This window comes from Ricinus communis, chromosome 5 (assembly GCF_019578655.1).
Source record: "Ricinus communis isolate WT05 ecotype wild-type chromosome 5, ASM1957865v1, whole genome shotgun sequence".
Classification (NCBI taxonomy): Eukaryota; Viridiplantae; Streptophyta; class Magnoliopsida; order Malpighiales; family Euphorbiaceae; genus Ricinus; species Ricinus communis.
This window is the reverse complement of record NC_063260.1, coordinates 24,359,422-24,385,037: the sequence shown is the minus strand read 5'-3', so window position 1 is coordinate 24,385,037 and position 25,616 is coordinate 24,359,422. Positions and strand designations below refer to the sequence as shown.

At 33.3% G+C, this 25,616-nt stretch overlaps 3 protein-coding genes and 1 non-coding gene across 5 annotated transcripts; 1 reads left to right on the top strand and 3 right to left on the bottom strand.

Annotated features, from left to right (window-relative positions):
- Nucleotides 1-1,366: 1,366 nt before the first annotated feature.
- LOC8272461 (probable aminotransferase ACS10) lies at nt 1,367-4,365 on the top strand. The gene is made up of 4 exons (XM_002509599.4): nt 1,367-2,233; nt 2,435-2,572; nt 3,001-3,161; nt 3,244-4,365. Exons 1-4 carry the CDS (start codon nt 1,718-1,720, stop codon nt 4,097-4,099), a joined length of 1,671 nt encoding a protein of 556 aa, XP_002509645.2. The 5' UTR covers nt 1,367-1,717; the 3' UTR covers nt 4,100-4,365.
- Nucleotides 4,366-4,924: 559 nt separating this feature from the next.
- Nucleotides 4,925-8,699, bottom strand: LOC8272460 (probable LRR receptor-like serine/threonine-protein kinase At1g12460). Of its 2 annotated transcripts, XM_048375037.1 has the most exons (3): nt 6,750-8,699; nt 5,611-6,661; nt 4,925-5,553 (listed from the first exon to the last, which is right to left on the bottom strand). In XM_048375037.1, exons 1-3 carry the CDS (start codon nt 7,916-7,918, stop codon nt 5,176-5,178), a joined length of 2,598 nt encoding a protein of 865 aa, XP_048230994.1. In that variant the 5' UTR covers nt 7,919-8,699; the 3' UTR covers nt 4,925-5,175. The 2 variants fall into 2 exon arrangements, with proteins under 2 accessions (XP_048230994.1, XP_002509644.1); XM_002509598.4 differs by having other exon boundaries at nt 4,925-6,661; nt 6,750-8,697.
- Nucleotides 8,700-14,074: 5,375 nt separating this feature from the next.
- LOC8272459 (transmembrane protein 64) lies at nt 14,075-18,721 on the bottom strand. The gene is made up of 4 exons (XM_002509597.4): nt 18,101-18,721; nt 16,609-16,845; nt 16,301-16,518; nt 14,075-14,638 (listed from the first exon to the last, which is right to left on the bottom strand). The coding sequence occupies exons 1-4, from the start codon at nt 18,389-18,391 to the stop codon at nt 14,464-14,466; spliced, it is 921 nt and encodes a 306-aa protein (XP_002509643.1). The 5' UTR covers nt 18,392-18,721; the 3' UTR covers nt 14,075-14,463.
- A 4,121-nt stretch (nt 18,722-22,842) lies between these two features.
- On the bottom strand, nt 22,843-22,950 carry LOC112536400. Its single transcript, XR_003080429.2, has one exon. It is a non-coding gene; the product is annotated as a small nucleolar RNA R71 (small nucleolar RNA).
- Nucleotides 22,951-25,616: the final 2,666 nt, after the last annotated feature.

Here is a 25,616-nt window from a genome sequence, read left to right as displayed (position 1 = left end):
GAAGAAAATCCAGGAAGGGAAAAAAAAAAGTAACTTCCCTTTTCATAGATTGAGTGTGAAAGCCGCAAACTTTAACCCAATCATCATGCAATTATGTGAAGAAACATTTATTTGTTGGTCTCCAATTGGATCACACAAAAATCCACATAAAAAATAGTTTTAGTAGTAAATCATGTGGCCCGAACTACAAAAAAAAAAAAAAAAATAGAAATCACGTGACCCCCGTAAACGGAAAAAAAAGAGGAAGAACATTATGCATTTAATTGGCGAACCTATTTTTCTTTTCAAATCCTTAATTGGAGAACTTTTCGTCCAATATGAAGAACTTTTCTAATTGTATTTAAGTGATTGGGTTTGATGACTTATGGGTTGCCTTAATCAGACTTGCCAGGAAGAGACATTTTGAAAGGTTCCATTTTCTATATATATAAAAAAAACAACCCATTTAGAAAAAAAAAATGGAAAGAATTACTTGTACATTTATTTAAAATTAAAAAATTAATCATAAATTATATTTTTTATTTAGAATCAAATATAAAAAATTTAAAATTCTTTAAATGACAAACTGTTACTAAATAATTATCCATTGTCTAATATTATTTATGAAAATCAACAGCACTTAATTTATCGATAACCAGTGCAAGTTATATTTTTATTATAACTATGTACGAATTTGAAAAATGACTTTTGCAAGTTCAAAATAAGAATCCATTGCAAAAATTAAATCTCAATTTAATATTAAAAAAGATTTTCTGTTTAATAATTCTTATAGATATACGAAACAGCAGAAATAATAGAAAAATACATTTATTTTTTAGGCAAAAAGGAGCCTAAATAATTTGAGAGAAGCTGTAATTATGTACAATTTTTAGATCACTGGTCTAGTATCTGATCTGTCTAATTTAATAATCTCTGAAAAAATACATGGAGCATTAGTAAATTTTGAAAAGAAAGGACAAAACTCGGGCGTTGTCTTCGAGTAGCAAAGGAAGGGATAGACTTTGCTGCCAATTGTGGGCAGATTCTGTCTACTATTATTGGTGTGCAGGGAGATTCCTATGATATTCAGTATTCAATATGAATACTACTTTACAAAAAGAATTTGATTAATTAATGTGGCTGAAATTAGAATAAAACCATAGCCAATTGTTCGGACCTTGGATCCGCTTTTGGACTTGTCAACAAAAGTACAATGTATAGATAACTCCATCCTGAGACTGCCAGATGACATGTAATAAGATTATGCATCTGGTTCCCAATTTCATGTTGTAATAATATTATTATGTTCCTAATTACAGGTTCAAGAGGATTTAATAACAGCTTTCTACTTTGAAAAGGAGTAATATATAAGAAATCAAATTTAAAAATTAATGGCCCTGTGCTGTCCTGTCACACTAATTCCAATTGGCGCCAAAATTAAAAGAAATGCAATTTAATTTAAAAATGAATCCCAACGAACAAGATCCCGAATTCCCAATCCCGCCCTCAAATAAGGAACGGCATACAATTTTTTACGATTTATAAAATAACACAAATTTTAGTTAGTAATATAAGAAACCCAGAATTGGAAAAAAGAAAAAGAAAATTGACAAAATCAAAAACTCCACTCTAATATTTCCCACACCAAACTTTCTCCGCCACCGCCACCAAAACCACCGTGCACGCCCATTTTAACCCATAAAGCAGGGTACTTTTCCATGTTTCTCATGTTCCAGAAATGACCCGAACTCGGACCCGGCTCTTCCAGTCCCGGACTCCCGAACCTGACAACACCACAACATCAACCACCACTTCCACTGGTGGAGGGACAGCCATGCGAATAATAGTACCATTACAAGGAGTAGTTCAAGGCAGAGGTGGCCTTTTTTTAGGTTCAGTTATACCATGTGCTCTTTTCTACTTTCTCCAGCTTTATTTAAAACGGTTTCGTACCGACGACGAACAACCCGACTCGTCGTCAGATGATCCGAACTCTCATACTCAAACAGCACCGTCGTTGTCTGGTTCGGAAGGGCAGTTGATGGAGCTTTCTGGGTTTCATCGGTCTTCTTCTCGGAACCATATTTCGCCTAGAAGTCCAAGTCGACCCCCTTATATATCGAGTCGGGCTAATGGGATAGTGAAGAGTGGTGACTGGGTATATTCTGTTGGATTGAGGAAAGTGGTGGAAGATCCGTATGATGAGTTCGGTAACCCGAATGGAGTTATTCAAGTTGGTTTAGCTGAGAACAAGGTTAGCCTATCTTGTTTTTGGCACATTATTCCTATTATTAATTCAGTTGTTTTTTTCTTCTTTTAATTGGGCTCGACTGTGTCTGAACTTGAGAATTCACAGATGAATCTAGTATCACCGGGCCAAAGCTCGTTGGCAGCCTAGTTAGATGTTTCGATGATAAGCTAACGTCTTTCTTTTCTTTTGTGTGTGTGTGTTTAGTTAAATCTGGATTTGGTGGAGGAGTGGCTAGTTGAGAATGCAAGAGGAGCAATACTGGGTGGTGGTGCAGGTGAGGAGTTGAGTATTACTGGGATTGCTAATTACCAGCCTTGCGACGGATTAATGAAGTTGAAAGTGGTAATTACTAACCAATTTTCTGAAACTTTTTATTAATCATAATTTGTTTAAGATGGTTTATTTTAGTTAAATTTATCTGATAGTTACAACTTACAACTTTGATTTTCCTACTAAAGTTTTCTAGTTTGTATTCACCAGAATTTAGTATGGATAAGTTCTTCGTCTTAGATGAATACTTGTCCATGATTTTCTTTCTTCTTCTACTTCTTCTACTTCTTCTGTTTTCGAAATTAGAATGTATTAAGCTAAGCTATGTCCTCATTTGCTCACTTAGTAAATCGACTGAAGATTCAAGCGGATAAAGAAATAGGCTCTCTTATTGTTGTTATTTTCTTTTATCAGCATAAAAATAATTTTCTGTCAAATCCCCCAGCAAAAGAGAGTACAAAGTATCAGGAGGGGTGCCTCTAATTGCAATTTCCTTGCAGGCTGTGGCAGATTTTATGTCTCAAATCATGGAAAAGGAAGTTCCCTTCGACCCCTCACAAATAGTGTTGACAGCAGGTGAAACTCCTGCAATTGAGATGCTTAGCTTCTGTTTAGCAGATGCTGGAAATGCATTTCTTGTTCCAACACCGTATTGCCCAGGGTAATTACTATGTCTATTTCCAAAATCATTCAAGTAAGCTGCTTTCCTAAGAGAGAATTGAAGTTCACAAAACAATATGCAGATTTGATAGGGATGTAAAATGGCGGACAGGGGTGGATATAATACCTGTTCCTTGTCGTAGTGCTGACAACTTCAATTTAAGTATAACAGCGCTTGATCGAGCATTCAACCAGGCAAAGAAACGCGGTCTCAAAGTTCGAGGGATAATTTTTTCAAACCCGTCACATCCTGTAGGTAATCTGCTTAATCGGGAAGCACTTTATAGCCTGCTGGATTTTGCCAGGGAAAAGAACATACACATCGTTTGTAATGAAATATTTGCTGGCTCCACTTATGGAAATGAAGAGTTTGTGAGCATGGCAGAACTCATTGATTTAGAAGATTCAGACCGGGACAGAGTGCATATAGTATATGCTCTATCAAAAGATCTGTCTCTGCCAGGTTTTAAAGTGGGTGTTATCTTCTCCTCCAATGAGAATGTGGTAGCTGCTGCGAAAAAGCTGACAAGGTTCTCATCCATTTCAGCTCCAACCCAGCGTCTGCTTATCTCTATGCTTTCAGATATTAAATTTGTTCGAGATATCATTCAGACTAACAGGAATAGATTGCAAAAGATGTATGTTGCGTTTGCAGCAGGACTGAAGCAATTGGGCATTAAATGCATAAAAAGCAATGGGGGTTTCTACTGTTGGGCTGACATGAGTGAGTTAATCAGCTCTTACAGTGAGAAAGGCGAGCTTGAGCTCTGGGACAAATTGTTGAATTCAGCTAAGCTCAATGCAACTCCTGGATCTTCTTGTCATTGTATTGAACCTGGATGGTTTGGATTCTGTTTTACTACCTTGACTGAAAGAGACATTCCTGTAGTTATGGATCGGATTCGGAAAATTGCTGAAACATGTAAATCTCTCAGTTGAAATGTGCAGGCCATTCGAAAATGTTAGATCGCATACAGCAAATTTTTGTTAGCAGTAGTTTGCAGTTGTTTGTTTAATAATGGTTTTGGAGTAGCAGTATATAGAAAGAAGGTTCATCTACTTTGTTATTTTGTAAATCACTGATGCCAAAAGTAGGCATATCACCTTTTCCTTTTTGTTTTGAACAAGTCGTTCAATATATCATATCAGACATTTGCAAAATATTGGGAAATTATTTATGAATTCTTTTACTATTACTGTCCTAATTGTGGTTTTGGACTTTAGGTAGAGATGGTTCCAACTGAACGATCATTGGAGAAAATTTCACCTGCTTTTATTTTATTGTTTAATTGCAGCTACCCACCATTGAACGGCAGAAATGTGTTTGTTGATAGATACTCGTTTGTAGTTGTTGGGTTTAAGAGAATCAATATACTCATTCGGAGAAACTAGAATTAATACATTCAAAACTGGCCAAGAGGGTTAACTAACCTAAGACAAACAACAAATCAAAGCAAGATAATTAGAATGTACGACTTGCCGGTGGGCTTGCTGTAATACAGATAAATGCATTGCTCGGATTGGATTTGGAGACGAAAATGAGGGGTTTTTGCAAGGTCTCCTGCATTCCACTTCACAGGAGCAGACTTCTTACCAGCGGTTGCTTGAAATGCATTTATTACAGTTCATTCTGACCTTCTGCTAACAGCAGTCCTTGCTATTTATAATTAATAGCTACCCTCAAGATTCCAGCTCATGCGGTGAAGAAACAACAAAATATTTTAATGTTTTGAAGTCTAGTTAATCTCCGTATTTGTCAGCACATGAGAAACAAAAATGATTGATTTTATTGCAACGAGATACAAACGTCAGGAACAATTAAATAATGGTAATCCCAAAAATGAATAGAAAAGAATGATTTTCTATTTTCTTTTTCACCCTAAATATGAACTCCATTTTCTCTGCACAGCTAACCCACACCACCTTCCAGCTAGACTACATTCTTAGAATGAAATGGACAAAGTTAGTTCAACTCTAAGGTGGTCCAAGAAAACCCTCTAAAGCTCTTTACATGACTATGAGGATTCCACTCCAGATCTTATAGACTCAAGGACCTGAACAACTTCAGCCATGCTCGGTCTTCTTGACGGAACCTCAGATGTACAAATCAACCCCAGTTTCATAACCTGAATCAACTCATTCTCTGAAAAACCTCGCAAACTTCGGTCAAAGCAATCTGAAGCAGACCCTGTCTCCAATAAGCTACGAACATATTCACATAAAATCACTACCTCATTTGCTGATGGACTCTCAACCGGTTTCCTCCCAGTAACCAGCTCTAGAAGAATCACTCCAAAGCTATACACATCACATTTCTCACTCAATCTTAGACTTTGAGCCAACTCTGGAGCAACATACCCCACTGCATTATGGAACTTGGTTAAACCATAGTTGTCCAATATAGGTAGCAGCCGCCCTAACCCATAATCAGACAACTTGGCTTCATAGTTTTCATCTAAGAGTATGTTAGTGGACTTGATGTTGAGGTGGAGAATTGGAGGCCTACAATCATGGTGAAGGTAAGAAAGTGCTCTTGCTGTTCCAAGAGCAATCTGAAACCTCCTAGACCAGTGCAATTCACTGTTCCCAACACCAGTACTGGTTCCTGGATAATCAAGTCCATGCAGATTATCATATAGACTACCATTTGGAACAAATTCGGATAAGAGTAACTGCATTGTTGACGACCAGTAGTAACCTTGAAAAGCAACCAAATTGGGATGTCGAAGGTTACCTAACCGCCCAATTTCTTGCTCAAATTCATCCTGGCTTCTGATTCTACCCAGAGTCTCCAGTTTCTTTACTGCAATTGAAATTCCACCTTCAAAATTAGTTCTATAGACTGTCCCTACTGATCCACCACCTATCAAACATTCCTTGTCAAGCAAAGCTTTGGTACCGGCTTCCCAATCTTCATATTTTGAAGGCAATGTCTTGCTGAACAGCACCAACTTCCCAATTATAACACTAGAATCCGTCGAATCCAAAGGTGTGCTCTCAACAACCACTGTCTCATCCTCTGTTTTCCTACTGCGTGCTCTAATGTTCATGATTGATACCACACAAACTCCAGTAAGGATCAATGCAGCAGCAACAATTGCTACAATGACAGAAGTACTTAGCACTTTTCTTTTGTTTGATGTTGGTGCTGTGTTATTGCCTGAGCAAGAGATCTCCAATGGAGGACCACAGAGCCTGGAATTGTTCAGGAACGCAGATGCACCAAAAGCCAGAAATTTTGGCATGAAAGGAATAGGACCTGAAAGGCTGTTAGAGGACAGATTAAAGTATGTTAAGTTTGGCAAATTCCCAAGGGAAGATGGGATTGACCCTGAAAGGTTATTTTGTGAGAGATCAAGAACTTTGAGGTTTGATAGGTTTCCTACAGTTTCTGGTATGCTACCATTGAATTGGTTTCGGTGAAGGTCAAGGACTTCTAACCAAGTCATATTATAGAATGTACTGGGAATTTCTCCACTTAAATCGTTACCAGAAAGATCCCTGCATCAACATATCAGAAATGATTCAAGTTCAGATCAAAATAATGTTGATAGAAACTAAAGAATAACAAGTTGGTAATTAGACTCACAGCTCGCAAAGAGTCATTGAATTGCTTATATCCCTAGGAATTTCTCCATTGAGGTGGAGATTGTGCAAATCCAAAACCAAAAGCAGCTCAATACCTCCAAAACCTGCTGGGATTGTTCCATCAATCGAATTATTGGCCATATTAAGCACCCTAAGACTTTTTAAATCTGCAATTCCAGGTGGAATACTCCCATTTAGCCTATTAAAGCCCAAGTTGAGAACTTTAAGATTTTTGCAGTTTGTAATGCTCAATGGGATCTCTCCATCGAAATCATTGCCCGAAACATCGAAGAATTCTAGTCCCTCACTGCAGGTTTCGATCTCAGGAATCTCCCCATGGAATCCATTGTATGATGCATTGAAATAACTCATGTTTTTGAATCCAAGAGCCCCAAATGGAGCCAACCCAGAGAACATATTGCTGCCAAGATCCAGAAAATTCAATCGTTGGCATCTTAGGATCTCCTCCTGCACACTCCCAGTTAATACATTGCTCCTCAGAGACATATACTTCAAAACAGGAATGCTACATATTTCAGAAGGCAATTGACCGCTGAGATTATTGAAAGAGAAATCAAATCCTTCAAGTTTAGCGCAATTAACAAGTGAAACAGGAATTTGACCAGAAAGACTGTTATGAGAAAGCGAAGCAAACTTGGTCTTGTAACAAAACTTGAATAAAGAAGATGGAATCTCTCCATTATAACTATTCCTTGACAAGTCAAGAAACCTAATATTTGGCAAATCACCAATAAATTCTGGGATTGACCCAGATAACGCATTAGAACTCAAATTTATCTTCCACAATGTGCTTAACTCTGCATATTCTTGAGGAATATTACCCGTAAATTTATTCCCAAACAATGTCAAAATCCTTAAAGATCTCAAACCTGATAATGCTGGTGGTAAAGACCCAGATAGGTGTTTGTTCCACAAAACAATCCTCTCAACAAATCCAAGTGAATTGCAAGACACACCACTGAAGTTACAAGGATTGCCACTTGGAACCCAAGTAGCCAAGCTGTTATTGGGGTCACTAGTGATGCTTGCCCTGAATTTCAGCAAGATCTCCTTCTCAGTAGCCGGTGAAACAGTAGAGATGAATCCAAGAAAGCAAGAAATTAAAAGCAAAAGAGCAGGAGAGACACAAAATTGATAAAGGCTTCTCATGCTCACTGTACAAAAAAATGGTGATAATAATATTGGATTTGATCTATCCGTTTGGCATTATTGATTGCCGGATCCAATTCACCTTGCTGCTGCTTCACCAAGAAACGCAAAATCATAATCATGATCATTAAAAAGCAGCATTTTCCAAACCTTAACCTTCACTGAAATTGAAGAAGGCTCTTAACTTGCAAACACATTTGCGCGCAAAAACATGGCAAAATAAGTAAAAACCAATTCTTTATACATATGGGCACAGAAACAAAGATCTAAAAGGGTATTTCATTTCAGGGTTTTGAGTAAAGAAAAAAAATTGAGGAGCACAGGATGTGATGCCCACTTCTTGCAATGAAAATGGTGAAGTGGTGACCAGAAAAATAGTACCTTGGCTGGAAAGGAAACAAAGCAGGTGAGCCAATTTAATAAACTGCTTTAAAAAGCCTCTCTCCCTCTCTCTCTCACACTATATATGTATGGTTATTGCCACCAGCAGAAGATGAAACCACGTGCATGTCCATTTCTTTCTTTCCCTCATAATTTAAGAACACAATCTTTTTGAAATATAAAAACTGAAATTAATGTAATAATGAATTAAAGAAAGAAAGAAACCTCTAATCTGTCTTGTTCAGTGACCAGCATTAAGCTGTGTATACAGTAATGCATTTATTCGCTCTCACCAACCAATTGCCACACTAGTAATTGCCAGAGGGAAACAAAAGAAGAAGAGGAGAAGGGTCTTCTTTACTCTTTTGTGGGCTAGTTTTTGTCTGTTATGTTGACGAGTTCTTTAGTGCAAAGCTGCTTGCTTTTTGTTCGTTTGGGTTATTTTGAAGTTTCTTTGTATCTGTTTTGAGAGGGACTTTTGAGAGGACATTTTCGTTGCTATTTCTTTCCTAATTAATTTTTAGTTGTTAAAATATATTATTATACTCCTAAATTTGTTTATTTTATTTTATTAAATAGTTTAATTTATGATTTATTTATTAAATTTTTATATATATATATATATATATATATATTATTAAAAATAAATTATATTTTAATAAAAATAAAAAATACGAGAGCTGGCTATTATGTGTATAAATTTTATAATTTGATAAAATAAAATAAAAACTTATGAATCTATAAAATAAAATTAGTAGATTTGGACTTGATGTTTGCTATCCAATATTTTTATTAATGTCTTTTTTTCCTTTTAACAAAATAAAAAAATTGAATAATAATTGTGGTTCCAGCTGGAAATTCTCCACTTCTGAAAAAGCAGAGAGCATGCGGTTTGGATGGAATTCATTTCTGTTTATCATCAAATTGTTTGTTGTTATGAGGGGAAAAGAATATTTGTATGTTTGGTAGTAATGATTAATTTATTATATGTATACAAATAACCATAATGCCTAAGATGTTGATACATAAAATCATTTCAGTTTTTGCTCTAACTCTAATATTCATTGCAATTTTGTTCTTTTATAATCTATGATTGTTAAGCATGGGAATCTAATTTTCCATATTAGTTACTCCTAAAGAAACCTACATTACATCTATGTTACTATCTCTTCATTTCTCTTTTCTTTTTAAGTCTTTCTTATTTAATGCAGTTATAATATTATTTTTTTCACTGTTTTTAGATTTTGAAACTAGTATCATTAAACTCTTTAATTTTTATTTTAAAACACTAAACTATTTATAAATTTAGTTTTAATATCACAAAATTTTATGCTATTTTCGAATAAAAATATTATTAAGAATCTGATATATTATACCACATATAAAATATATTTAAATATATATACTATGTTATTAAATAAATTTAAAAAGGGATTAAACTGTAGTATTTTTATATTTATTTTTTCAATAACTTTTCGGCAATTTAATTCTCTCTTTCATTTACTCCTAAGCCAAATATTAAACATTCAATACATTTCTTTTTTCCTAATATTATATACAAAAGATTAATATCTTCAGATTTTTTGAATTTTCTTTCTTTTACAACACTTCAATCTAAAAATGGAAAACAAAAAAGGAGCAATACAACACTATAATAAAAATATAAAATATAAATAAAAATAAAGAAAACTACGAGAATATCAACATCAACGACCACAACTACAACAAATACTAAAAAACTCTTTTTTTTTTTTTTTTTGTTAATTGAAGCCTGAGACAAAGAAACCCTATGACAATATCATTATGTTCTTGCTTGTCTTCGTTGTTACTGGTGAAATTGCATTTCAGATCAATTTTTATTCTTTTTTTTTTTTCAACAAAAACAACAGCAAAGGTAGTGAATAGCAATGGGACGAGAGATTGTGAAGGGCGACAATAGAGGGTATCCACCAACAATGATCGAGGCTCCACCACTACTCTCTATGCTCCACCATGCAATGGCACAAGGTTGGTTTTTGCTATAAAATAAAAAATTATTGGCTCTCGCTCTCATCAATGGTAGAAGGTGGAGGGAAATTAGAGGGACATTGTAACTTTAAGAGGAGACAGAGTTGATGTAAGCGAACTCGTTGTTAGAAATGGCAACATTGATCTTTAGACGTTGATTTCTCTCTACTCCAAGGCTAATACTTTTTTAAAATGGTATGAATAGACTTCATGTGGTGGCATCGATGTATAGTTTGAACGAAAAATTGAGAAAAAAATGATACAAGGAGAAGAAAGAGCAAAAATAAAAAATAAAAAATAAAAAATGAGAAAAATATTTATTTAGAAATAAATAAAAAAATTATATTTTAATGCAGTAAGTTTTATTTTATTTATTTTTGATCCATTTGAAATTAGGGTATATATAAAGTAAAATTGAAAATGAAAATGGTATAATATATTAATATTTCAGCAGTTTCTTAATCCAAATATAGTCTAAAAAGATATTTATGATTACTAAATTAAAAGTAAAATTTAAAAATTTTAATAAGAAAAATATTAAATAGCGGATGCCACATCATACAGATAAAAGATAAAATAAAAAAAGACGGCTAGGTAGCATTACTTGAATGATAATACAAGGCGTTAAACTATAGAGAGAGTGAGTGTAATCAGGTAGCTTAATTAAATGGTGAACTCCAAAAGTCTGGCTCTGCCACCCACTGCCCTGCAGCTCCCACTTTACGTCCAACCTAAAACAATTGGCTTATAGTCCATTTTCCCTCAGAATAAAAAAAAAAAAAAACTTATCTAAATTGTCCTTTCAGCATTAGTCTATCAGAAGGGAATAAATTAGCCAATAGAAGAATTGCTTAAAAATTCTGAATTTTGAACTTTCTATTGTTTTACTTAACTCTTATAAGTTTTTTAAAAGTACATCCAATTTTTATTTTTATTTTACCAATAATAATTTTTGGCTAAAATACTGATATAGCGAGCGAGGAAAATATTAAATAAATTTAAAAATTTATTATTAATCTGATTTCTTAAAATACTCTTTAAAAAAGAAATAAAAAAACCACATATGAAAAGTGGATGTATTTGTTTTCCTGATACAAAGGCCTCTTTGAAAAGAAATAGATCTTATTCGGGGGACGAAATAAATATATATAAATCTTTTTGTTTATGATGGTTTTAGAGAATAAAGAGTTTCTTTTCAAAATTTTAATTTTTAAACTTTACATATATCAGTATTTTAATCGAAATTATTGTCAGAAAATCATTTTTAAGAAAGTCTTAGATATGAATACAATTTTATAAATTCTGAAACAACTAATTAAATTATTAAGTAGTCCAAAATTCAGGATTTTTTAGAATAATTACGGTCTAAATGGATTGCAAATGGTTGTACTCCCAACAATTAAAATGGCCGTTTGATAATCGAATAACGACCGATCATCTTAAAGATCACGGTGGTACCTTTTCTATAGTGTGTTCGATTGGTCCATATATATGCTACGCTGGCAAGGTTCTTCAGTGGTCCCATCGAACAAACTACAGCCTTCGATTTTCTTCTACACTGCTATATCAACGTCATTTACACCTTTAAGCACAATTCTACTGCGACGCACTTTAATATACCTCTATGAATAGCTCAATTCTCAGCCACACTCAACGAGCGTGCTAATCACTCATTCTCAATCCGGGTCTGGAAGTGGGCGTGTATTTAAAAAGTAATTTAAAGAGAGTGTATCAATAAATAAAGAATTTGTTGAATTTATTTTATGTAAAATATGCTAATATAGGCGATTCACCTTAATTTCTTTTAATATATGATGTGACATACAATATTTTTATAATTATATTTTTAATAAAATAATTTCATAAAATTATTATATATCCATTTATATGAGCAAGATTTGTGATAAATAAATTGAGATGTTAGAACATATACTTTCGGTGATATTTTTTGTTCAAATCTGTAATTAATTGACTGGGTAGCACTATATATATCCAATAAGCTTGAGGTAGCTGCTTCACCAAAAAAAATGAAAAAGGCACGGTAGCTGTGACAGTGAGGGCAGAGATGTCATTATAATAGTTTCAAAGCGTTTGTGGTAACCTTTGCCTGTACACATTTGTTGTGGTCTGAAAATGAGAATTTATGAGTTTTTCTCTTTTTGAGTGTATAAGGTAAGACAACAACTTGGAACAAGTAGAACCCAACACGAAGACAGAAAAGGTCAATGTGTAACAATGTGGATGCTGCTTTTAAAAAGTTATCAACAATGGATGCTTTGAAGGCTCTGCATGTTACTACTGTATATGATTTTAACATTTTTATATTGAAAAAAGAACACATAATATCCCTTTGCATGACAAATAATGATGTGTCATATAGTGTCTTTTTTCCTTGCATAAAACCATCTATTATTTCTTAAGGTTTGGTTTATTAATTTTAAGTTAAAAATCATTTTAAAGCTATATGCATTTAGCAATATTAATAATATTTTATTCTATTTCATTGATACTACAATACGGGCAGGTTCTACTTTCAGTTGTGTCCTCGACCAAGCTAATTCATATGTTTTAGGGTCTCTAACTCAAACAGTAAACACTTATGAATTTATTAGACTTCTAAGATAATTTTCCATCATTGTATTCCAAGATATAGGACAAGAATAGTTCAATATTTAAAAAATGCATGTTGGTTATTGTTATATTTTACCAAAAAGAATAATAATAATACTATTATTGTACCATAACTTCCAATCTAGGGCACATGGATACTCATTTCTCAAGATCTTCCATGATGGCAATGAGTACTTAAAAGAGCTCAGAAAACTTGACTCGCTGCATCTTCATATCTTAAAATTTCTTTTTCTACTTTTTAGTCAAAGAAAGACGAGACAGAAAAAACAAAAGATGCTCAATGATCAAATTCCAAACACACACACATATCTATAACTATATATATATATACATTGCATGAGAACATCATTGCAATTACTTGTATCATTGTTTTTCATGAAACAAACAAGCCCTTCATGTTTACATTCTAGCCAAAAGAAATTTCCTACAAATCAAGACTAATAGGAGAAAAAAGTAAAAGAAAAGATCAAACAAAATTTCTTAATTTTCGTGGAAATTGAATGTGAAAACACAAAGGCCATTCATGTACATACCGCGTGTTATATTTGTAACTAGGCAGAGATAATGATGGAGTCGTATGTTTGGAGGACAGAAGGTGGCGACCTTAGAAAATCTTCAATGCAATCATACATTTAATGATCCACAGCAAATTAAATGCACGGATTCGACGCACAAAAATAATGAGGCACCACGAAAAGTAGATTCCCATGTATGAACTGAACCCATATGAATTGCTGCTTCACTCGTGGAATAGTGTAAAGGAAAAAAGAAATAAATAATAGTCCAATTTCACAAATCAATCCACCATCAGATGTCGGAAGATGAGATCTTATAGTACTAAAAATACACTATTCTATCGCCATACCAAAACATTATACAGAGTCAGTTAGACACACACATACATTAAGATATATAAGACATTCACTTAATCCAACTAATTAACTCTCTGTTTGAGTAGGGTCTGTCCTTTTCCCTGTCGGCCAAAATCTAATAAGAAAATATTGCAATTGACAGGTCACAAGAATAATACGAATCCATATACAGAGAATAAATTTTGCATACATTTTGCTTCACGGTTTGCTGTATTATAAGAAAAGATTTCTTTCCCTTTCCCTAAGGGCAAGGACTGCAGAACAATAAAAGAATATATTTTCATTAACCACGCAAGTCGACAACACTATATTTTCATTTACAAGCAAAGTCCACATTAACCTTTTTAAGGCAGAGATTTCAATCATATACAAATAATAATTGGAAAGAAATGGAGACCTAAAGAAGCGAAAAAAGAGAGAAGGCAGAAGATTAAAAAAAAGAAAAGGGTGGCCTCTATAGTCTTATACTAGGTTAGATGTTTGTTCTCTTCCACATTGGGTCGCACCATTGACATGATCATGCAATAATATTTTCTACGGATGATGCTCTTCAATAAAATTAAACCTCATCCATTCCTATCACGCATAAATATGCCGGCTGTGACAAGTCCAGGATAGCACATTGTGTTTCCTGGCCAAAACTATATTCATAAGCTATGCCAGTTGTGGTTCATCTTGCAATACCTTCAGCTTCCTTTTTGCATATGCTGTAAAGATAATTGTGGCTGCCACTGTTGCACAGAAACCAATGACATTGAAGACAATTTGTGGAGCTGAAAGGGAGTGCCGATCATTCGAAGCATCTGCCAAGGTTCCTATGAGCATCCCACTGCAACACATCAAAAGTCCATTTCTTCAGTTAAACAAGTCCATGTGTTGCTTAAAAACCATATTCAATAGCCATCATCAAGGAGACTTAACATATTCAAGACTGTAATATACTGGCTACAAAGGTTCTATACTGATGCAACCGAAGCCTAAAAAAAGAACATTGAACAATACTAAAAGTACATGTGGCAAAGGTAGGATTCGATAACTTTATGCATTTAGAAGCGAATGAAAGACAAACTCTGAAAATAAATATGGAACCCATGTGTTACCAAAACTCTGCATCTATGTCATCACAAACAATACAACTGTTAGAAGTGCTGATAATTGCTATATCAAAATTATCCTGGAAAGTCCTTGTGATTTAATAGCATGATTTATGAAAAAACAGAGTGAAAGAACATGATATCAGAAAAGAACAAGATCAATAGAGGAAGGCAAGAAACTTGCTGAAATGGCAAAATAGTTGAATCTAAGAGATTGAAGCAGTAGTTACAACCAGTATTCATTCTGAAAGTTAAAGAGGAGAATGGAACTGTTGGAGTGGTTAAGAAATGATAAGCTCACATATCATATGAAATGCATGAATCAGTGAATTGGTATGAAACACATTTAAGTTTTATCAAGGAAAGAGGATATTAAAGTAAGAAAGATGAAGAGGGCGGGTATTATGATCTACTTTCTAGCACATCATCTTTTTACCAAGGATCGGATGCCTTGATCAACCTTGATTAAAACCCTTGAAACAGGAATTTGATTAATCTTATTCAAAGACTTATTCATGGAGTTAGCATATAGTCTTAGCTATCCATTCTTCTAAAGGCCCTCTAACTTGAGTTAGCCCGTTCAAATTGGCAAAGAAGATGGGAATTTGTCTACTATGCAAGGGTATTAATCAGATGAGGGCAGAGGGTAACACCAAACGGCACAACATGCAACAAACAATCAATATGCATATTTACCAAAATGTACAATAAAGCAAAACTGGCATTGCATAGTGCTCTAATATGCACAATTACAGGGCAATTTTCACTCACAGTACCTGAAATTAGATGTGTTTCCTAATCTGTCCCTTAAAAATTCTTAAACTTAGATTTTCGTATTTTCAAATTCAATATTGCTTAATTTCATTTACAATTCACTGAAACCTATAGATAAGAAAAAGTATAAACGGTGAATTTTAGCATGAAAAAGGGGATGGGTAATCATACTGATGCAATATTCAGTCTGTCATGTTCAATTCTGAATTAAATTTTAATAGAAAGATGATAGGGACTTTAAAGATACAAAATCAATGTTCAGGGATGTTAAGGGACAATTTGAAGTTTGAGGACATTGATGCGAAACACGCCTAGAATTAATCACCGGGAATGAAATTATCCCCAACGTTACACTCTAAAATCATTACAAGTAAGAATGCAGTAAGGAAAGACTAGTGCTCAAGCCAAACTGGAAAGCAACTGGGAACTTCAAGTAAATACAATTGTGCTTTCCCATTCTTACTCTATCCACCAAAAAGTAGAACAGAAAAGAAAGAGGATGGCAGTTCATACAATCAAGCATCCACCATATTAAAAGAGCAAAACATTACATGAGTAGATTTCTTATGTTTTGAAGCGCAGTACATGCACAGACAAATGCATTTAAGGTTAAGAGTTCTTACGTGTAGATTGCAACAAAAATCTCTGGCACCATACCAATCAATGATCCTAATATGTAAGGACCATACTTGACATTTGTGGCAACAGCACAGTAATTGTATAAAATATATGGAAATGGAGATATTCTGATAAACATAACAGCTCGAAACTGATGAAACCAGTTTCCTTCTCCAGCTGCTCTCAAAATGGCAGCTTTCTTTGGATATTTTTCTAACCACCCCTGCATCAAGAATTGCAGAACTATATTAGGCAAGGAATATTAAGAATGGTGTAAGAAACTAAACAACAATCGCAGCATAAGATTTTATACTTGAATTTTATGAAGGAACAGTGAGCCGATAAAATAGGGAAGTGACACGCCCACAGCTGATGCAGATATAATTAACAGAAATCCAAAGCCATAACCAAATGTCAACCCGGCTACCCACATAGAAGGTGTGGATGGTAAAAGTATGGAAGGGAATAACGCCACGGAAGCAAAGACCAAAATTGCCAGCACTGGAGTGCTAAAAGTAGTTGTTTCCCAGTTTATGATAGGAATAAGCTCCTGAAAATTAATTAGTCAGATGTGAACCGCATTTAAATATGGATAAATATCCCACAAATGATATAACTTTTCTAGGCTGGTTTATGAGGCTGATCAGGAAAGATATTGGAATGAGTGAAGCAACAGAAATATGTCTAAGATCACAAACTTCAGATGATTTATTGGAGCAAAATTCAGACTGATCTCAAACAATTCATCACATTTACGCAACAATTCCAGAAACTAAATGTTGGTGTCCCGTGATACCCATAAAACATTGCCAGTGATCAACTAAAACACGCAGTGCACATGCTAACACAAGCAGCCAGTACTGCACTGACTTGCATCCCTTATGATGCAAGAATGAACTCATTCTGCCATTAAGAAAATATTTCGAACATATAACCTTTTGTCCTGTAAAACATTACTAATATTGTTCATGATCGCAGACCAAGACACAGCCATCAAGAAAATCTCTGCATTTACAGCAGAAAACTGCAACAAATTTGAATTACACATAACTTCCAAAAGTGAAGTCTATCAGAGCTTCAATAATCACAAATGCTAATTGCATGTGTTTATGCACACCAGAAACCACACAACTTCCCTCAGTCAATAGACACTGAGAACATCCCAGAACAGAATACACTTACTGACCCCAAGAATATGTATATTATAACTCACCTAAATAATCAACTTTGTTTATAAAAGCTTCAATCCGTTCGAGAGAAACATAACCAGCACCACAATGCATAGGGCAAAAGATACATAAATGGAATCCAGACCATAAACACAGAAGCATATGAGAAAAATTACTATATATCCAAAACTCAGAATATGATACCAAGACATGGAACTACAATAAAACTGGTCTTGTTGTTAATTCTATAATTTCTTCTGGAATTAAAATTTACCGGTAATAACTACCAACACATGGAACTACAATCAAACTGGAAAAGGTAGCAAAACCATCTGCTTTATAATTAACATCAACAGCATCACAGAAACATATTACCAAGAGAATTGTGAAAATCCCAATTCATAAATACAAACCACATACACATTAAAGAAGCCACACAAACAATAAACTAGAAAACTCTTATCCATAAGAAAATGCCCAACAATTTAGCATATAACATGCCCCCGGAAAATACCAAACAAAAAGCACAATCATTGAGGTATTTAATTATTAAAAAAAGTATGATTTCAACAACAAAATGGAGAAACTAGACCAAATCATTTGAGAAAAACATAAAGATTGATGAACAAAACTAACCTTGTCCATGAAAAATGGACCAACCCATTTGAGGAAAACAGCAGCTAACAATCCCAAACAAGTAAACAACAAAGCCAACTTAAACCAATACCATACAACAGAACCTCTCCATTTCCATAAACAAAAACTAGACCCTTCTATAACCCCAACTAATCTTTCTTCCTCCACCTCACAATCTCCCAATTTCACATAATCCCCTTTGATATTGTCCTCATCATGATTACCAGTCTCCGTTGTCGTCCTCAGATGTGGCACCCCATCATCATCATCATTGTTATTATTATAAGTCATTATCTGATCGGAAAAAAAACCCTAAAATAATTTAGGGAAAATAAATAAAGTTTATAACTTTCTGGTTCCTGGAAAAAACTTAATAGAAAATCTCAATGCATGGCCATTGCAGGAACCAGATTTAACAAAAGAAACTCTCAAAATTTAGGGGAAAGAAATAAAGTTTACAATTTTCTGTTTGGTTCCTAAGAAAACTTAACAGAAAACCTCAATGCATGGCCCTTGCAAGTACCCAATTTAATAAATTAAAGAGGGAAATGACTGGTAGATAGAGAACAAACAGCAATTAAGCATTTAGAAGAAGAGAAGGCAAATGAATAATTTTCATTTTTAATATATAAAAGAATAAAGACATTTCTGTTACTTGATTTTTTAAAATTAATTTATTTAATCAGTTAATTTTCGCTTTTGGTGATTTACGATTTTTGCCATTGAAAACGACGCCGTCAAATGCGTATTACGAACTACAAACATGGTTTGTTAGATCTTATTTGTGTTTTTTCCCGAAGAAAAACGTTGTCGTTTAGTCTATTACATTACGTGTCGTGGTCGGGAGTGATTGTGGCGGTGACGTGGAGTAGAGAGAGTTGGGGTGTTTTAAAATTTATCTTTCTTTGTGACTAAAGAAAGAAAAAAAATATCTAGTTTTGTCGTCACTTCACCGTCACGGTAAGTATTTTAAGCCGACGAGTTAGTGTTTGGGGACACTGAGTTAAATATAGGATTGACTCGGTTGTTTCTATCAATTTGACATTAGGCGACAGTGAACATGCACGTCACGTTATGGGGTTTGCTTTTCTGAGAATTGGGTCCCGCTTGGCGCGTATGCCAATAAAGCAGTCCTCATTTTGGCTGTTCGATTTATGTTCGCCGCGCCTGAGAGAAAATAGCTGTTCCTCATGATCGGTAATTGACGTTTGATAAAAAATTTCAGTTGGTTTTTAATATATTAAAAATAAATCTAATGGAATTAAAAATATATTATAATTAATTTAAGAGTGGATGTTAGAATTTATTAAGTATTATTAATTTTTTTATAAATATACAAATATTAGGCAATAATTATTATAATGTATATAATATACAAATATATATGACATTAATTTAAATTAGGTTACCTTTACTAATAAATTTTTTTATAATGACTAATAAAATAAATAAAATATCAGTTAATAAATATAGTTCTGCGATATAATATATAAAATCTATAACTAGTTAAAATTAAATCGAATTTAAAGTATATTTAATTTAGTTATTAACAGTTATACTAAATTTTTAAATCAAATACGAGATTATGATCTCATGGTAGTTTTTATTCTTGGCAACGAACTCATGTTAGTCTTAAAATACAAGTATTGCAATAGAACTAATTTAGATGCATGTCCTTAGACTCGAAATGGGTCATGTAGACTACAGAAGAAAACTAGTCTCCAAATCCTAAGCAAAACTCGACTTATCTTAAAATGCATTCAACACAGAAATGTAATTCATTATAAAGTTTCTTTAGCTGAGCAAACTTACAACCTGGGTTTGCAAGTGTTTCAAGTAATTATGTTTCCTTTAAAGGGATGGATGCGATGCAATCAGACTTGGCAGCTCTTGACGAGTGGAGGGAGAGGATGGAGGTTTGAGAATTTCAGGTTAATATATCTAAAGTTTATATATATATACAAGAAGAGGGAGAGATCCACTAGACATTTAAAAGGCAAAGAAAAATCACTTGTATCGTCTAATAGTAAACTAGGCAGTTGCTAGCGAGTCCAAGTCACAGCCAATAATTCAAAAAGGCGGGTTAGGTATTTATATTTAATTTTATTTGAATGTTACGTATATATTGTTTTTTGGTAGCATATAGATACCTGCTGGTAGGCATTTGATTGTGCATTATTTTGGATGCTTATGTACATTACGAATTATGAAATAAGGGCACAGTTGCACCAAAGCCAATCATGTTGGTTAAACTTTGTGTTCCGTAATAGCTTCGTATCAAATTCGGCTGATTTATGAAACAAAAGAAGAGCTAATTGCCAAAAAAAACAAAAGGAAAAACAGCTGTTAGCTTTGCCATAGAATACTAGTCTAATATTAGATTAAATTAAGAAAGCTTAGATTGAGTAATGATTAAGCAAATAATGTAATTATTGATAAAATTATTAATTTGCACCATGTTCTTATGACTTCTGGAGGACATGTCGATTGTTAATTTGCCTAATGTATATATGGCCACATGCAATATTTATACTTTTAAATTTTAATTATTTTGTCGGTTTATCACTTTAATTTTTAATTTAATTTAATAAATATTTAAATTTATTTTTTCATAATATTTTTCTATTTTTTAATATGTGTCTTCATCTAATACGTCTATATGTACTGTACAAAAGTGTTTAAACATTATTAAAAAAAAATTAAATACATGTAAAGTTAAATTAAAGGTTAAAAGTATTTATAAATTAGAAAAATATAAAATTAAAATATTTTATTAAATTAAATTTGATCGATCCAAATTATGTATAGATATTTAAAGGTATTATAAGCTTTAATGATATATTTCTATGTATAAAATGGCGAAAATATGTGTTTTTGCCTCACTTAAGTTTAATTGTCTATTTTCAGAAATATTAGCAAAAAGAGAAAAATATGGAGCTAAAAGAAGCTTAATGGGACATATTCGTGCCAAGGCCCAAGATTAAGATGTATGGACTACTAATTATAAGGTCCAAGGGATATTTTAGTCATTTTGTATAATTATTAGGATTTATATTAAGAGTTATTTATGGAATAGTATTTGGTGGAGATTAAGATACTTTAAGTCTTATCTCTTAGATAGACTTATCTTAGTATACTCATCTCTAGAGAGATTTATTTAGAGGAGGACTCTCCTCTATATAAATCTCTGCAAGGAAGAAGAAGAAAGGAGGATGGGAGTTTTCTCCTACCTGCTCTCTACACCGGCCACCATTATTCTCTCCATAATTCTCTACAGTTCTTCATAAACACTTTAGTTTTAGTTTTCATTGTTCTTTGAGGATTTAAGGAGCTTTTCAAGAAGTGAAGACTGAGGACCAATCTTCTTCATACTTGAAGAAATTCTGTATCTTGAGGGAGCTTTTTATTTTATTGTTTTATGTCTCTCTATTTAATACCATGATCATTAGGTTAAATATGTTAGGCTAGTTTTCATAAGTGTTTAGTTTAGTCTTTGTACTTTTGCATGAATCTTGTTATTTATTTATTTAATGAATGATTTCTTTACCTTCATATCTTTATTAGTTTCAGTTATTATTGTTAGTTAACCATTATATTAATTTAGCAATAGTAATTGTTATAAAAATCTTTAGGTTTAAAAGTATTAGAAATGTCATCTTTACTTTAATCTATGGTGGTATAAGAAACCTAAGTTGCATAATTAGCTTGAGTGATTTAGGGAAAAGGCACATCACCATCTCATTCATTAGATCTAGACTTAAAATAAAACAAGCAGATTACTAAGTAAATAGCTAGAATAAATATTATTTTTAGCATATAGTTTTAGATCATAAGCATTTGCATTTGCATTGCATATTTATTTATTGTTTAGTTACTTTACTTTATGACCATTAGCCTCTCAAACATATGATTTAGAGTGTTTAGATTTATTTTTATTGTTTTGTGTTGATAATTAGTCTTTATAATAAGTGGCCTCATAGTTCCTTGAGAGATCGACCTCGTGGTGAACTTACCCTTACTATAGGAACGGTTCGTGCACTTGCGAGTACTAAAAAAGACACATCATGTTTTAGCGCCGTTGCCGGGGAACTGTGTCCAAATTTATTATATTGATTGATTATCAAAAGTATCTTGTGTTTGTTAGTTTGTTTTATATTTTGTGATTTATTTTGTTTATGTGTTTTTGTTTTATTTGTTTGTTTTGTGTTTTGTGATTTGTTTTGTTTATGTGTTTTTATTTTGTTTGTAAATTTTATTTTTAAAATTTTAATTTTAATCTGAAATTTTCTTTTGTTTTGTATGCTTAGCAGGAAACAACTAGAAGAAAAATCAACAGAAGAAGTTTATATCATGGCAAACCCACAAAGAGAAGTAGGAGCTGAAAGGCGAATGGCTATGAAAGATTATGTACTGCCCACAATTGGTAACACTACTTCATGCATAGTTCTAGGTGATACATCTAGAAATTATGAACTTAAGAGCATTCATTTTAATATGCTTCCTTCATTTTATGGTATGCCTAGTGAGGATGCATTAACATTCATTAGAGAATTTTATGCCATAGTTCATACTTTCCCATTATCTAGACTTAATGAGGATCAACTAAGAATGAGGTGTTTTCCTTATTCATTGAAAGAAAGAGCAAAGGCTTGGTTAATGACCTTGCCTCCTAATTCTTTGAGAAATTGGAATGAAATTTATCAAAAGTTTATGAGTAGATTTTACTCATAGCAAAAGACCAAAGAATTAAGAGGTGAGATTTCTAATTTTTATTAAGAGAATGCTGAATCTTTTCATGAAGCATGGGATCGCTTCAAATCACTTTTATTGTAATGCCCACACCATGGATTCCCACTCCCAATAACTAACCAATCATTTTATGATGGGTTGACACACCAATATCAATGTATGGTTGATAATGCAGTTGGGGGTGCTATGTTAGAAAGGACACCTGATGAGGTTTATAACATCTTTGAAATGTTAGGAGTCAATTCTCAACAAAAGAGTGTGAGGACAAAGAGAATAAAAGTAAATGAAGTGGTAACTAATAGTGAGATAGTTATGCAATTGGCTGAATTGACTAAGCAAGTTAATATGCTTACTTCAACAAAAAACTCACCAAATAATGAGGTATGTGGTATTTGTGGTATTTATGGTCATAGTGCTAATGCTTATTCATCTTTTGATAATTACAGAGAAAATATGTATGACCAAACAAATTTGATGGATTCTTACCAACCTATGCATCCTATGAATGACCCTTATTCCAACACATATAATACAGGTTGGAGAAACCATCCAAATTTTTCTTAAAAATACAATGACCAAAACCCACCACAATTATTGAGAAATCAAAATCAACCTCATTACCAAGACCAATATTCTCAATTCCAAAGGGACTCCAATTCTTTCTTTCAAGATCAAGAATAAACTCTTCGATCTAATGAACAAAGGAAGCCAAGTTTGGAAGAAACACTTCAATCATTTATGATGGCTTCTCATGATAGGATGGAGATGAATGAGAAAAAGACAGATTCCATTGAGGCTTCACTAAAACGTTTAGAAGCTCAAATGGAACAAATTATTGAAGAGCTCAATAAAGAGGAACTATCAAGTCAACCTGAACAAGTCAATTCCATTACTACTATTAGAAGAGGTGAGGTTGTCGATAATATTACTATGGAAACTGAAAGAAATTTTTCTTCTTATACAGGTACACCTAAAAATGACGGATTAGTGCAAAGCAATGATGAAAGCATGAAAGCATACAAAAGGAAGAAAAAGTAGAGCCTAATCTTAGGCTGGAGAAGAAAGAAAAGGAAGCATTTTCTGGACCTGAATTTCATAAGGCAGCTCAGCCTTATAGACCCCTTATTCCTTTTCTAAACCAACCCAAAGAGAGCAAAAATGATGATTTTTTTTGAAAGTATTGAAATGCTCTCTAAAGTTAATATTAACTTACCTTTGTTGGATATTATCAGGAATAAACCAGCTTATGCAAAATTCTTTAAAGAGTTGAACACCAACAAAAGGCGATATGCAAACAACGAAAAAGTACAAGTAGCAAGTGTAATGCTTCAACATCAATTGCCCCTTAAGATGAAGGATCCTGGTAGCTTCACCATTGATATTACAATAGGTGATAAAAAATATATAAAAGCCATATTAGATTTGGGAGCAAGCATCAACTTGATGCCTTATTCGATGTATGAACGACTTGGCTTGGGAGAGTTGAAGCCTACCACTATGTCTCTACAATTTGCAGACAGATCGATAAAATACCCTAAAGGTATAGTGGAAGACTTGCTAGTGCGAGTAGGTAAGTTAATAATTCTAGTTGATTTGTAGTACTTGACATGGAAAATACACCAATAAGGGATAAAGAGCAAACCATACTCCTTGGTAGACCTTTCATGGCAACTACAAGAACTGTGATTGATGTGCATGATGGAAAACTTACCATGACAGTTTTAGGAGAAACTGTGGAACTTAAAGTGTTTGCTTCTCTAATTTTATCTCCTAAATCTACTATTGATAAGAGTTCATATAATTATTTAGATTCTCTTGTTTATGAACAATTATATGATGATATTCCATTCTTAATTAACAAGAGTTTTCATGACACTTTAGATGTTCGCATAAATAGTATGAAACCATACTTGAAAGGAATGGTTTATGACAAAAAAGTGGAGTGCGCGGATGAACGCCCACCATGAGCATAATCAGGAATGTCTAGCTATAAACAATAAACTTAGCAATTGTATTTTTATTTTTATGCATTTAAGTTATATTTTTTATTTCTATTTTTATTTATTATTTATTTTATGTTTATCTTGTAGGCTTATATTTGATCTCCAAAAAGGCAATATGTCTCCATGAGAAGTAATTAAAACTCCAACAAAAAAAAAAATTGTGAGTGAGCCACGTTGCGGCAGCGAATTTTCACATGGGCCGTGTGGCGAGATGACACGGCCCGTGGCGCGGCAGAGACAACAGGGCCCGCAGCGGCCGCGGGTCGCAGAAGCAGCCAGCGCCGTGGAGGGCGGATGCCGCAGCGCAGCGTGCATGCACGCCCGCAGCAGGCAAGGCACGAACCCGCAACATAGGCGCGAACGGGCCCGTACGAGCAAAAAACCGTAAAAAAAACTTTTTTTGAGCATAAATTAAAATAATTAAATCCAAGAAATTATGATTAGTTATGAATTATTTTTAGTTAAAATACCCTCTTTTAAAATTAAATATTTATTTATCTCCTCCACATAAATAGTCATATCATTGATCTAGGATTTTATTTTAAATTTTATTCTAGAATTTATATTTATTTATTAGGATCTAACTTTTAATTATCTTAGGATTTAATCTTTCTAGTATAGTTTATTATTTTTAATTCTTCATTATTTTTAAATTTTTATTTCTTTCTTTCTTTTATAATTATCAATGATGTGTGTTCAAGTGTGCTTCTAAGGTTTGGATGGTGGAGATTGGAATTCAAGTTCATGGCTTACTATGCATTGCA